At 47.3% G+C, this 14749-nt stretch overlaps 1 protein-coding gene across 1 annotated transcript in view; it reads left to right on the forward strand.

Moving 5' to 3' along the window:
* The first annotated feature begins 2712 nt into the window (after positions 1-2712).
* Positions 2713-14749, forward strand: part of mybpc3 (myosin binding protein C3) — a 58597-nt gene continuing 46560 nt past the window's right edge. The window contains 7 exon segments of the mRNA XM_062525429.1: positions 2713-2765; positions 10928-11092; positions 11524-11553; positions 12131-12208; positions 12415-12563; positions 13209-13326; positions 14115-14163. Of these exon segments, the coding sequence (XP_062381413.1) occupies positions 2741-2765; positions 10928-11092; positions 11524-11553; positions 12131-12208; positions 12415-12563; positions 13209-13326; positions 14115-14163 (614 nt within the window). The 5' untranslated portion in view covers positions 2713-2740.

The following is a 14749-nucleotide window of genomic DNA, read 5'->3' on the forward strand; positions in this document are numbered from 1 at the left end:
GCTGGGTGTTTAGCTGAGTCGGACTCATATTGGGTTCCAAGAAAGAGTTTAATCCAAACCTGTTTCCTTTACAGGAAACTCTGAAAGTCTTGTAATCCAAAAGCCTTCTTGTGAAATTCAGGGATCTTGATCGGTCCGTGCTACATCGGGTTTGCAGCTGAAACGCTCCATTTGCGGAGTATAAAAAGTTTTAGAAGACTGGTCTTTTTAAATTTTTATTCCACGTTACTATAGAAGCTGTTGCAGCAGACTCTCTGAGCAGCAACACTTCACTAGTGTGTCCAGTGTAGCCTGCCTGTCACAGCCACCTCGCTGTGTGCACTCACACCACCCCTGAGCCCACACACAGCCCTGGCTCTGTAGGCTGTACATGGGAGACCAGCACAGTGGCCCAGGATGAGCCAGAGTCCCACACAAATCCAGCCACTCATCACTATGGTGCAGAGGAACAGAGGGGAGGGCTCTAATTTGATTGGCTGTTGACCTCATATATCAGTACCATTAGCCAATTATGAATGAGATTCCCCACCTCATCTGGTGTATTAACACTGGGTCACTCCCCTCCTCCCGTCGCCTTCTGTTACCCCTTACTCTAGTTCCGGTTCTTACCCAAAGGGGCTTGTTACCCCCAGCCCCCCTACACCACCCCCCCCCCCCCCCACACACACACACACCCCCATTTGTGCAGTGGCACGCTATAGAGAGCTGTGATCTATGTTTAGAGGCCGCAGGATTCTCGGCGATACTTTGGCCTGACCTGTGACCTTAGAATTCCAGCAGTGTCGCTCGTTCGAATATATGGAACAACGGCCTATATGTTTAGATCCCCGAGTATTAGCGCTGGAAACCTAACATCCTTCTTCTGCCTTCTGTTATGTATACTGGCATACTATGAAGCATAAACTTAGTCAGTGAATGCAGGGTCATTGTTTTGAAAACCACCTGTCATATAACCCTATTCTTCTCTCCTCCAAAACGCTACTACTCGACACAAATGAGGCTTTTTTGGGAATCTATATTATTAGTGTTTTTTTCCCCATTCATGTCTACTTTTTACTGTATATGACAATAGCAGAGTAGTAGCATTTAGAGTGATATAGCTCTCAAAGTAGGGACAGGAAGAAGAGCTGGAAATATTAACAGGTAAGTACTGTAGGTTTAATGTCACCCCTCAACACAGGCTTTGACATTTTTTCACGTGTGCTAACCTACTGTATACTTTTCTGTTATGACACGGCATTGTATGGTGGCCTGTTGAGGACATCTCAGGTGAAAATGTGAGAGCTGCTTTTAATGGCTCAGCTGGTGATGATCAGCCATCACAACGCGACGATCACATTGGCTGGTCATTTGAATGTAGCGGCCTAAGCCCTGCCACTCATTTGGCCTTGATCTCTTCCAGATTTGGCCCTGCTGTGGCCCTGCTGTGGCCCTGGTCTGGGCATTATCAGGCTTTGCTCTGACCTTGGCGTGGACCTGCTGATTTGTCCTGGTCAGCTGCTGGGTCTCGGCGTGCTCCTCACGTCGGGCTGAGCTCCAGATGCCCATATCTCATGCCCGTATCTCATGCCCCCTGGCGCTGCCCGCCTCCTGGAGGGTTCCTGGAAGGGCGTGGGCCTCCTGCTGAGGCAGGAACTGGCTCTCCTCGCCAGGGAGCCCAGCAGGGCATCCTCCAGCCCGTCTGCCCTCTTTCATCAGCTACCATCATCCCTCGCTCTCCTCCTCCTCTGTATGCACTCACTTGCTCCCTCTCTCTCCCTCCTTCTCTCTCTCTTTCTCTCCTCCTCCTTCATGTGTGCTCCCTCTTTCTCTCTCTCTCTTTCTCCCACTCTCTCTCCTTCTTTCTCTCCTCCTCCATGTGTGCACTCCCTCCCTTTCTCTCTTCCTCCTTTATGTGTGCTCCCTCTCTCTTTCCACTCCCACTCTCTCTTTCTCTTCTCCTCCATGTATGCACTCTCTCTCTCCCTCTCTCTCTCCTCTGTCCATTTTCCACAGTGCTTCCGGGCTCCTGGCTGCTGGTATTGAGTGTGAAAGGCTGGAGTCAGGTTCCATATTTAACACCTTCGTCCACCGAGACACCACCCACCCCCCACATCCACCAACCCGACCCACTCCCATCCAGACTCCCATTCACTCACCTCCACCTACCCCACCACCTACCACCCCATCCCTCCACCACCTACCCCCCCTCCCCCTCCACCACCTACCCCTCCTCCACCACCCCTCTACCACTGCCATCCCTCCACCCCTCTACCACTGCCACCCCACGACCACTCACGTCAGGCAGAGGAGGTGTTCTGGATGAGAGGAGAGGGGAGGGGCGACATAGTTGAAATGTGGACAAGGCAGATGGAGAGTGTCAGGGCTTGGTGAGGGGTGTGTGTATGGGGGGGGTGGGGGGTACAGATAGGAAGAGAGCAAGAGAGAGAGAGATAGAGAGAGAGAGAGAGAGAGAGAGAGAGAGGGAGGAAGAGAGAGAGAGAAAGAGAGAGCAGTGGGTGATAGGATAGGAGGCAGCCACAAATTTGGAGGTGCACTGAGATTATCTCATTGTCAAAGAGAGGGTTGGGTTTCAGAGGTTGGGTGGGAGAGGGAGGGGTGTGTGTGTGTGTGTGTGTGTGTGTGTGTGTGTGTGGAGCATTTGGGGGGTGAGGTGGGGTGGGGGTATTTATAGGGCAAAAAACAGGAGTGGGCAACAGAGAGTTTGTTTGTCAGAACCAGAGGGGAACTTTTATCCAGGATGCCTGAGCCAGCTAAGAAAACAGGTACAGTGGCCGGGGTCTGAGTTGCTCAGGTTGGGGGGCACGACTGAACTGCTCTTCTGATGTCTGGGGAGTAAGGTGGTGTATCAGAGATCAGACGCTACTTTTTACGGTGGGAGGCTGGCTTGATGTAGGAAACGAGAGGATGACGTCATGGATCATGGATGTTTATGTATAGAGTGACCTCTCACTATCTCCTGGTGAATTAGAGTTTCAAATTGTCATTGTTGTTGGACAGTAGCTCTCTCTTGAGATGAGGTACTCAGTTGAAAAACATCAGCATCATGTTGGGAGTCAGTGATGTCTTTTTGTGTGGGGAGCAGTTCAGTAACATCGTCATTTCCTTTAGGCGTTATCTCCTTTCTTTATTTCCTTTCCTGTTCTGTCGTACATACTGTAGGTGATATAGCTTGTTCAGAAAGACGGACAAGTCTAATTTGTTCTCCTGACAATACTTGGAAATAATTCACCTACGACTGGCGCTCTTGTCTTTTGAGTCATAGTCTTTCATCCGGGCTCAGTCACACTCCGTTCATCATCTCCCCGGCATCTCTGGTCTGTCAAACACTCCGCATGTCCTCCGTTGCACAACCTGGTGCGGTGACTAACGCGTGTGTGTGTGTGTGTGTGTGTGTGTGTGTGTGTGTGTGTGTGTGTGTGTGTGTATATGTGTGCGCTTCCTTGATGATGGATCAGAGAAACACTCATCATATTTGTCACCACTGGCTGTCATCCGTCATGTGTGGGACCAGACCAACGCACACAGAAGGACCCAGGGCATGGTGTGATTGTCCAAAATAACGCCTGACGGAAGCGTCAAAGTTACAGTTGCTTTTGCCTCTCATGTATGACCATAGATAGTATTTTAGCTCCGTCTACAGTTCCTAGGTCTTGTAAGACGGCTCTTCCATCTGGCCTAATAATGAAAGGGACAGAATCTTTTATCAGCTATTGTTAGAGTCACACAGTCCTGATCTCCATAAACTACATCTTCATAGTTTAGGCTTTTACTTTTGCTAAAAAAAAATGTTCCCAATTTTTCCCCTGTCTCTGTTCCAGTGCTGATTGAGGCTGTGGGCTGTGGGCTGTGGGCTTTGTCTCTGCCAGGTGTTGGCCCATTGGCATTTGAACAAGAGGTTGTAAATAGGCCGTCGACAGGAGGTCCCTCTGTCATCGCTGCTATGCCAGGAGTTTGCCTCTTAGGTCCAAAGAGACGCTTGAAGCGGCATCAAAATTCCCCTCACAAACATGGAAGATAATCCAAAAAGATGCTTGCAGTGCAAATGGCTTTTGTGCCTGGTCTCCCGCGGGGGAGAGGATCTAGTGCACGCCGGGCGAGATAGCGGCTCAAAGTGCTGCGTTACCCTCTGCATCCATCCAGGCTGAGTGCAGCTAGATTAGGTGTGCTAAGTCCGTTAGCATTCCAACAATGTTGCACAATTACGAGTGGTGATCCGCTCTAAGCATTTCGGCCTGATCCCCCAATCTGCATTCGGACACGGTCTTAGTCTCTTGCCAAGTCCAGCACTATCTTCATCTGTAAAACAGTTGAGTCCATCAAAATGCCATTTCTATATTCTTATTATCTTTTTATATTCATATAATCATTTGCAGCTCTGTGTCTCTGTTCAGTAATCTGCAAAGCTGAGTTCTGACGGTGTTCTTCTGACAGCAGGCTGTAATCAGGTCATTTCCAGTTGGCTGAGCCCATTTGCAGTTAACACGTGTAGGCTAAACATACAGATTGAATGAACTGAGATGAAAAGCCAGTCCAACAACAACAACAACAACACAAGCTTACTAACGTCAAGATTGACGCAGGTCCAGCCAGCGATGATGATGCGTCTCGTATCCAGCTCTGATGAGCCATCTGTGATGCGTTTGTTTGTTTATTTGTTTGTGCTGCTTTGTTTTCTTCTGAGAAGATGGTAAACAGTGGCTTTGTTTTAAAATACAAATCATATCATCAGCAAGTAACAGAGATTTTCACTCAATCATTAATTGTATCTAACGATTCTTCTTCATTCTGAACGAGTGAAGGGCCTTTCTTATGTGTCGGATTGTCTTGAAAATACTTGAAAGCTGAACATTTCTGGACTCTTTTGCTTGCACTGTGGTTGGATTCTCAAAGTCCTACCACTGATTCCTCTGATGAAACATTTCCCTTTAGTTACTTTGAACAACTGCTTTTCGATGGGAGGCTTTGAGACACGTCCACAAGTGTTGCAATGAGAAACTCAAGGGTTCTTTTCCCATCATTCATCACTCTTTTAAGATTCCATTTGGAATCCTGAGGAGAAGCTCTAGATCTGCTTCATGGCCTATTGAGATTACGCAATGTTCTTGTAATTGACCGTACCAGACTAGGCGGTCAGAGAACAGCTAATTCTTGCCGTGTCAAGATTGGGCCACATTACAGGATCATGTAGCCTATCTATCGTAGCATTATCTCATTGTGTGTCAGTGTCAACACGGAAGTCGTAGGAGATACCCCAAAAAATCTGACATGCTAGACTTTTGGTTGTGGAGTCATGGGACGTCGCAGACAATAAATCGCCAGCCGTTGAAAATGTAACATTACAAGACACGCTACTCTTTTAGAGTAGCTCGTGGCAAAATCGGGGTGAAATTGTGTAATCTGCATGGGCCATTAGATGGTTTCTGGGATCTTAATTACCATCCATCAAGTTATGATAGAACCTGAATAATTGTAATTTTCTCACAGCAGATGAGTCATTGAATATTATACTATTAACTCTATTAATGAGGATATTTAACTTATTTTTCCTGTAACTGTTGTAGAACTTCTATAAGATTTTAATCGTGGACTTCTAGAATGACTCAACATTAACGTCCACTGGTAAGTCTGGATGATCTCCACTTGGCTGACATTTCGACCATAACGTCACCTGATGGTGCTACCCCACAACACCCAGCGTTTGATCGATATGAATTTAGCATAAATCACTGTTCGGATCCGGCCCATCTCTTCAGACGGCTGCAAGCCAGGACTGCCGCTGAGGAGAGACCGACCATCTGACATGTCAGGACCGCTGGTGAAAAATGGGGGGAGGTGGGGGTTGCTCCTGGATGGCCTGCCGCAGGCGTACCATTCTTCCGATGCTTTCTCCGCGACTGAAATAGCCCACGACTAATCCCCCTCACAACTACCTGTGGAGCAGTTCACGGGGCTGCCCATAGAGAGCTTTTGTTTTGAGAGACACATGTAGGGGGCTAAATTTAAGACAAGGCAACATAATCTTCCTACTGAGAGGTCACTCACTTGGATACTCAACTGTGTATGTGTGCGTGCGTGTGAGTGCGTGTGTGTGTGTGTGTGTGTGTGTGTGTGTGTGTGTGTGTGTGTGTGTGTGTGTGTGTGTGTGTGTGTGTGTGTGTGTGTGTGTGTGTGTGTGTGTGTGTGAGTGTGTGTGCGTGCATTGTTTAGTTAAAGAGGCAAGAATAACTGATGAACAAAAGAGCTGACCCTCATGGAATGGCTAAGTCAAACAGAGAGGCGGGCGAGCCCTTGCCAGGCTTAACGTCTCGTAGTGTAGCTGCCAACCGCCTGTCAGACACGGCGCTAAAGCTGCCAGTTTGGGCGCTGATATATGCCGGGTCAAAGGTCAGATCCACTCTATGACCTTTGACCTGTGGTACCTTCACTGGTTCCTGTGTTTCATGTCAAAGTTAACAGTAGAAATGTTACACTGTGTTTTATGACTTGTGTACTTGTATACTGTAGCAGAGAGAGATTGACTGACAGTTTACTCAAATACTGAATACTGTTATTACCACCTAAAAAGTGTTATTTAACCCTTAAACACTGTTCCGCTCAAATCTGACCGATGTACGACCCGATTTCAAAACCATAGACATTAACGCCTGAAGGACTACAGTACATACAGTACACCGGTAATACCGATTCAGTTTTATTTACTCTGAGCGGCTCCGTGTAATCCATCGCTCGTCCAGGGTTTGCCAGTTTAAAAACGTTGGCGCTGATGTGGTGCGTAGCAAGTGGCAGTGCAGTGCACTCATGCCGGTGGCAGTGGACGCAGGTGGGCACAGGTGGGCACAGGTGGGCACAGATTCACTGCGATCACTTCCATTCAATTTTGGAGTGGTTTATTCGACTTGGTCACTCTTCTGGTGTTCCCAGTCTAAAGTGACTGCCATAGGAAATGTAATGTAAGGTAATGTTCATCTAGCAGATGGAGGACCCCCATTATAGTTGTTTTTTGTATTATGATTGTGTAACAACAGATAAAACAGGCTGGTCAAATCGGACCGAAAGCGGTAAATTAAGGGTGCATCATGGTAGCAACAAACGGTGTTTAAAGGTTGAAAGGCGTATGGAGACAGGACCTGACAGCAACTGTGGAGAATATTTACATATTCCTACTGGCCAGAAATAGGCTGACCGTAACGGCCCTCTTTTGTTCTCTTGTGGGAGCATGAAACTCGAGACCAACCCTGCTGTTGGCTGTCTCTGCCTCCTCTAACATTCTCTATCACTCTCTCTCTCTCTCTTTCTCTGTCTTTTCTTTCATGCTCTCTCTCTCTCGCTCTCTTTTTCCCTCTGACATGTGTGCAATGTACCAGGCTCTCACACTTTGTTGTCAAAGGCACAGCTGTGTACGAAGTGAAGATGGATGCTGAGTGAGTTGACGTGCTGTACTCTGAGTTACAGCATGGCTCCATTATACTGTGTATGAAGTAAAGGTGGATGCCACGTGGGGTTGACATGTTGTAGCCTACTCTGAGTGGTGCGGCCATTTTGGATCCATAAACCTATCTCTGGGTATTGCTGACTATTGGGAAGAAGAAGTGGCAGAGCGCAGTGGAGGAACCTAGAGGGGTAGGATAGTGGAGTTAGAACATGCACTGTAGGCCTTTCTACCAACAGTCAATAGGTTACAGGCTCAGTGGTTGTAACTGAGGCATCTTACCAGTCTACCAGTTGTGGTTATGCTACTATGTAATAGTTACTGGTGATGGTGGTAGCATAGTGGTTAAGGAGCTGGGCTAGCATGTAGTAGCATAGTGGTTAAGGAGCTGGGCTAAACGAGAAAATGAACGTTTGGTTGCCAGACCACGTCTCATTTGAGGAGTGGTAGGCACTAGCCAGGCTAGGGCTAGAGTGCAGTAGCCTGAAAAGTTGTGGGTTCAATTCCTAATTGACATGTAAGCTACTACTAACGGTATTATGATACCAGTCTTATAGTGCTAACAGGTATCAGGACTGGTGTTATGGACAACTGTGGGGTTTAGTTCTTAATATAATTTATTTGAGCTCAATTTGATCAGTCAGTACTGCATTAATAACAATAACATAATTGGCCTGAACCATGGAGCGAGTACTTGGACAACAAGGGTGAGGAGAACTCATGTTGAAAACAGCTACATGTTGATAATGAACACATTACGCCAGGCTTAATAATGGTGTAATGATGACATGTTAGAGCACGGCTATGTGAGAGTGCTAGATGTTTTGCGATGACGAAATTTGCTTAATGTGGATTTTATCCAATTTATAGGGAAATGTGTTGTTCTTTACCATACAATAACCCTGACACTGCAGTGAGCCTATTCCTTTGGAGCGTACAGTATGTTTTCCTGGTCCTATGTTCCCCACTTTGAATGGGACCGGGGAACATACAGTTTTTTTTTTTTTTTTTAAAAGGGTCCTATGTTCCCCACTTTTCCCAAATACATGTGTACCGGTATGTATTGCAACAGGGGAACATAGGACCCTTTTGGGGGAAAATGGGGAACATACAGCAGGACCTGGGGGACAGTGGACTGACCCTTGTTCCTTCCGTGTTCTCCCTCTCGTGAGGCCTGCTGACTCACATCCTCGTCTGTGGTGCTGACCCACTCTGTTCCCCTCAGTGTCGGCCTTCACTAAGAAACCCAAGACCTACATCGGCGTGCTCGGCGCCGCCGCCATCTTCGAGGCCGAGACCGAGAAGCCCGACGCCAAAGTGCGCTGGCAGAAGGACGGCAAAGACCTCGCCACCGGCGACAAGTACGAGATCAAGGCGGAGACCGGCAAGCACTCGCTGACCATAAAAGCCGTGTCCAGCGAGGACGCAGGGGGCTATTGTGTCATCGCCGCGGCGTCAAAGGTCAAATTTGAACTGAAGATAAAGGAGCCGGAAGGTGGGTTTGGGTCAGAGCGAGCCGCCCTGACCTCTCGGTGATGACCTTCAGTGGAATGCTCACGGATATTCTGGCCAATCACTTCACCTCGGCACTGTTCCACTTCACAGGGTGTGATGACGGTTCCACTTTTTGACTGTTTAACCAATCACTGTTTGCCGCCTGTCTGATTCAGCCTATCACGTGACTTGCTCCAGCTGTCATCACCTGCTTTAACCAATCACAGCACAGCACTGTGCCACTTTTACTTCTGGCCTTTCTCACCAGACAGATGCCGCACTTGTGTAATTGCAGAAATATGTCAGAGTTGTGCTAGGTCTGGAGATAAAATGGCTGCCAGAGTTGGAGTAGTCGGAGTCTGCCTGAGAATGACTCTGAGGGCTACTGACGGAGAAGCCATTGTTCTTCCAGCCCTTACAAAGCAAGATTAAAGGAATCTTTTAGTATTTTGGGACAACATATTTAGAATTTTATACGAATGCTATAGATTTACATACTATAGAAGTACTATAAGACTATAGGAACTCTTGAGGTTATATGCACTACCTCAATATCAATCTTAGGGGGTGTCCACATTAGGAGTGGATGTTTTACATTATATTCCTATGATACAGAGAGGTTTTGGATAAAAGGTCCTGGGCGCTTTTTAAACCGCTGCCACCAGCTTTCCCCCCCCCCCCTACCCAGGGTGGTTTTCAAGTTGAGAACATTTCTACTCTCCAAGAAAAAACACCCCACGTCAAGTGTTTTTTTTGACAGCTGACCAATGAACGAGAGTTTGCGTCATAGTGAAACTCTTACTGAAGTGTTTTTTTGTAAATAAAAACCTCCTAATGTGAACACCCCCTTATAGTGCTACTACTAGCTCTTTCTGGTCAGGGTTATTCTGGGGCTGCTGACGAGTAGGCCGTCTCTCTCCCGGCGACGGTCACCTTCACCCCGGGGGTGGTGAGCGCACGCTTCCTGGTCAGAAGCCTCGTCTTGGCCGAGCCTCAGAGCCAGGGGACCTGCCAGAGATCTCGGCTGACAGCCGATAAAGCCTGTCGGCATGGCGATGAGATAAACCAGTGTAAACAAGGGCAGCGTTCTCTCTGGGGGGCCGTGGCGGGAGACGAGGCGAAGCCCGGGAGGTCAGCCGAGCAAGCGAGCGGGCATTAGGCTGGACGCTGCTGCTCGATTTTTATTAGGGAGGGCAGGTCCCTCCATTAACCTGCACCAGGAGAGCCATTAACGGATTTATGGCGAGTGTGTGAGGCACAAGGCTAGACTCCAAACCAGCAGGCGGCTTTTGTGGAGATTAAATTAGCCATGGCCACAGTGGGCCCATCAGAGGGGACATCTAGGTGCTCAAGTGACCGTACACCCCAGCTGGACTCATGTGAAGGCCATGGGGCCGAGAGCAGTAGTCTCACTCTACACCACACTTCAGTCACATCACACCCAAAACGCTCATTTACAGTATGCTATGTTGCTTGATAATTGCTATCACTTCACGGTTCACATTGTCACACCACACCACTTTGCACTGTTTCTTACTGTGTATAGCAAACACAGAGATTTTAGTTTCTTGTATTCAGTGGGCTAGCGCTTGCTCTCTGGTTCTGTTTGGCTCTTGCTAACATTCCAGAGCTGACAGGAACATTCTGATGCAAAGTTCTGATTAGAACATTGTAACATTCCAGCTGATAGGAACATTATGCGTTCCGACTCTAACATTCTGAGGCAGTGTTCTGACTGGAACATTCTAACATTCCAGTCAGTTCCGCGTTCTGACTCTAACATTCCGAGGCAGTGTTCAGATTGGAATGTTGATTGTTGCAATGATGATTGTTGTCCAGTGTTGACGAAGGAGGCTGATCCAGACCCAGCCCCTGCTCCTGCTCCTGCTCCTGCTGCTGATGCTGCTGCTGCTGCTGCTACTGATGCTGCTGCTGCTGCTGCTACTGATGCTGCCGCTGCCGCTGCTGCTGATGTTGCTGCTGATGTTGCCCCTCCCCCAGCAGATGCCCCGGCTGATGGGGTACCTCCAGAGCCAGCTGCCCCCACGGAGGCTCCAGCCGCCCCTGAACCGGCCCCCCCAGCCGCCCCTGAACCTGCCCCCCCAGCTGCCCCAGCTGCCCCTGTCCCAGAGACCAACGGCCACGGGCCGGACCCCATCGCTGACCGTGAGTCCCCGCTGAGGAAGGCTGGACATGTCAGGAGTTTACTCACAGCAAACAGACATTACAAATAATAATAATAATACAATCTACGCATGAATACAAACACTCATTTGGAGATAGATGCAGAGCAGTTTTTAGCAGATACATTTGCCCAAATCTAGCTTCCAAAAAACATTAAAAGTTATATTCATATTTGCAAAAAAAATAATATTTAGTTCTATTTAGATTGGCAAAAGCATGTAGCTATATTAAAGATTGGCCAAAACATGTATAGTTATGTTGAAGACAGCAACAAATGTTAAATGACACCTCTCCTGTCCTGATACAGTGTTCTAATGTCTCACTGCCTTGCTGTGTCTCTGTCTGTCTGTCTGTCTGCCTGCCTGCCTGTCTGTCTGTCTGTCTGTCTGCCTGTCTGTCTGTCTCTCCTTCAGGGCGCCAGTCTATGGATCCCGGCGCTGAACGTAAGTCACCACCAGAGCTGTGTGCAGAGAGACACCCCAGGCTGTCGCGCACCGTGCAAGACACAGCTAGACACAGCAGGAGTTGATACAGTAGACTGAATGCTATTCACACATCAGCATGTTGTATGTATAGTATAGTCTAAGAAGTTTAATCACAGATGGAGTGCATGCATTACAAGTCTAATCACTTCTGGAATGTGTACAGGAGAAATCCAGAAACATCTGGAGTGCATTCATTATGAGAAATCCAGAAACATCTGGAGCGCATGCATGAAAATCAGATTAATGTTCGAACACCCATTTCCCTGCTTGATTACTCTTTCTCTAATGACTTGTCTTTGTGTCCCGTCTGTCTGTCTGCCTGTCTGTCTCTCTGCCAATCTGTCTGTCTGTGCATCTGTCTCTGCTTGTCCTGTGTCTCTGTCTCTTTCTGTCTGTATGTGTCCCTGTCTGTCTCTCTGTCTGTCTCACTCTGTCTGGCTGTCTATCTCTCTCTCTCTCTCTCTCTCTCTGTCTGTCTGTCTGTCTGTCTATCTATCTCACTCTCTCTCTCATTCACTCTCTGTCTGTCCCCCAGGGCGGGGATCAGTGGACACTCGGCAGGACCTTACTGGGCTGTTCACAGAGAAGCCTCAGAGTGCAGACGTCACATTGGGTGAGTGGAGTGCATCTGTGCAAGCATCATCATCATCATCATCATCATCATCATCATCATCATCATCATTTACACCTCTTAGCTTTACAGTTTTTCCTCAGTTGCTTTGCCGCATTTCTCAGATCAAAATTGAAATTCAAAAAATTTTCGCACTAAGAAGTGAGCTTTGCTTTCCTGCTTTTTTTTAATTGTTCTTACCTGTCCAGGTGGGAACATCACGTTTGTGGCCAAGGTGAACGCCACCTCCCTGCTGAAGAAGCCCACGGTCAAGTGGATCAAAGGCAAATGGATGGACCTGGCCAGCAAGAGCGGCAAACACCTGCAGCTCAAGGAGCTCTACGACCGCAACACAAAGGTGTGTGTGTGTGTGTGTGTGTGTGTGAGAGAGAGAGAGAGAGAGAGAGAGAGAGAGAGAGAGAGGCCCAATCTGAAATTGTGAAATTCACAAGGGCTTAGGACTGTCCCCATGTTGCGTTTCAAAGGGTGTGAGGGTTTGAGCACATACTTACCGAGCCCTTTCCATGAGTCTGCATTGGTGCAGTGCAGATTTCACCAGAGGGAATTACCCACAGTTCAAAGTGTTGTGACAGCAACAGCATAGTGCAAGTGTCAGCAATGTCTTTGTTATTAAACATCGCCAAGGTACATCTGATCTCGTGAAGTGCTGTCCCTCCTAATCCCATTTATACCTATCTGAGCCCATGTGGCCTCACACACTCACTCATTTAGTACCTGAGATCAATTAAGTCCGCAAGTCTTTAGTCCTTAGTCTTCAGGGCTAACTTTGGGATTCCGCTAGAGAGAGAGAGAAGGAGGGAAAGAGGGAATGTAGGGTTTGACAGAGAGCGTGTTGTGTGACAGTGTTATGTGGATGATGTTAGCCAGAGAGTAGTCCTGTATAGCGTGTTGTGTGACAGTGTTATGTGGATGATGTTAGCCAGAGAGTAGTCCTGTATAGCAGGGGATTCGTCTAGTGAATGTGTTGGTGCTGTTCTTGCAGGTGTATACTTTCGAGATGCAGGTAATCGGTGCCAAAACCAGCTTCGCCGGAGGCTACAGGTGTGAGGTGTCATCGAGGGACAAGTTTGACAGCTGCAACTTCGACCTGACTGTGCATGGTGAGCACATCTGCTGGAACTATAGAGAGACTCTGGGAACAAATCAGGAAAACAATAGAAACAACTACTAATGAGTCGTACCATTCAAGAACAGCAAGATTGAGATCAGCACATGATTCTACCATTCAACTACAGCAAGAATCAGATCAGTAGATGTAATGATTCTTACCATTAAACTACAGCAAGAATCAGATCAGTAGATGTAATGATTCTTACCATTCAACTATAGCAAGAATCAGATCGGTAGATGTAATGATTCTTACCATTAAACTACAGCAAGAATCAGTAGATGTAATGATTCTTACCATTCAACTATAGCAAGAATCAGTAGATGTAATGATTCTTACCATTAAACTACAGCAAGAATCAGTAGATGTAATGATTCTACCATTCAACTATAGCAAGAATCAGTAGATGTAATGATTCTTACCATTAAACTACAGCAAGAATCAGTAGATGTAATGATTCTACCATTCAACTATAGCAAGAATCAGTAGATGTAATGATTCTACCATTCAACTATAGCAAGAATCAGTAGATGTAATGATTCTTACCATTCAACTACAGCAAGAATCGGATCAGCAAATGTTTCGTGGTTGACTTGCATAGGAGCCCACGAACACAGGAAGCATTACATGTGACATCCTTGAGAAGAAAAGCGTAATTCGCCATTAACCATTGTTTGGCTGTCTGCCAACTGAAATCACAAACATATCAGTGTCCTGCATCAGTTGTGGCGTGCTGAATTCTACGTGTGATTTCCTGATTCCACCTGTTTGCTTCTCCAGAGGCGCGGGCAGCGGAGGAGTTTGATATCCGCGCCGCCTTTAGACGCACGTAAGTGGATGAATCCTTATCTCAGCAGACAATGTAAGCTGATACAGTACTGTACGTCATGTGATGATGTCCTTTCAGAGCTGATGATCGCTTGCTACTGTTGTCATGACGTCTGTTCCAGTATGGTTTACAACAGCTAATGTACCCTGATCAACGTGCAGAGTGAGGAACAAGAAGAGAGAGAGACAGAGTGTGTGCGTGTGTGTGTGTGCGTGTGTGTGTGTGTGTGTGTGTGTGTGTGTGTGTGTGTGTGTGTGTGTGTGTGCGTGTGTGTGCGTGTGTGTGCGTACACATACACGTGTGTGTGTGAGCGAGAGAGAGAGAAGGAGAGAGAGAGAGGGGGGGGGGGGTAAGGGATTAAAAAATAAAAAAAGTGAACAAGGAATACAGAGAATTGTGAAAGAGAGTTAGCACAGATGTACTTTCCTCACTGATGGTGAAAGAACGTTAGTTCACAGGTGTTCAGTACTTTTCTCACTGAAGGTGAAAGAACGTTAGTTCACAGGTGTTCAGTACTTTTCTCACTGAAGGTGAAAGACAGTTAGTTCACAGGTGTTCAGTACTTTTCTCACTGAAGGTGAAAGAA

The sequence above is a fragment of the Sardina pilchardus genome, chromosome 21, assembly GCF_963854185.1.
Source record: "Sardina pilchardus chromosome 21, fSarPil1.1, whole genome shotgun sequence".
NCBI lineage: Eukaryota > Metazoa > Chordata > Actinopteri > Clupeiformes > Clupeidae > Sardina > Sardina pilchardus.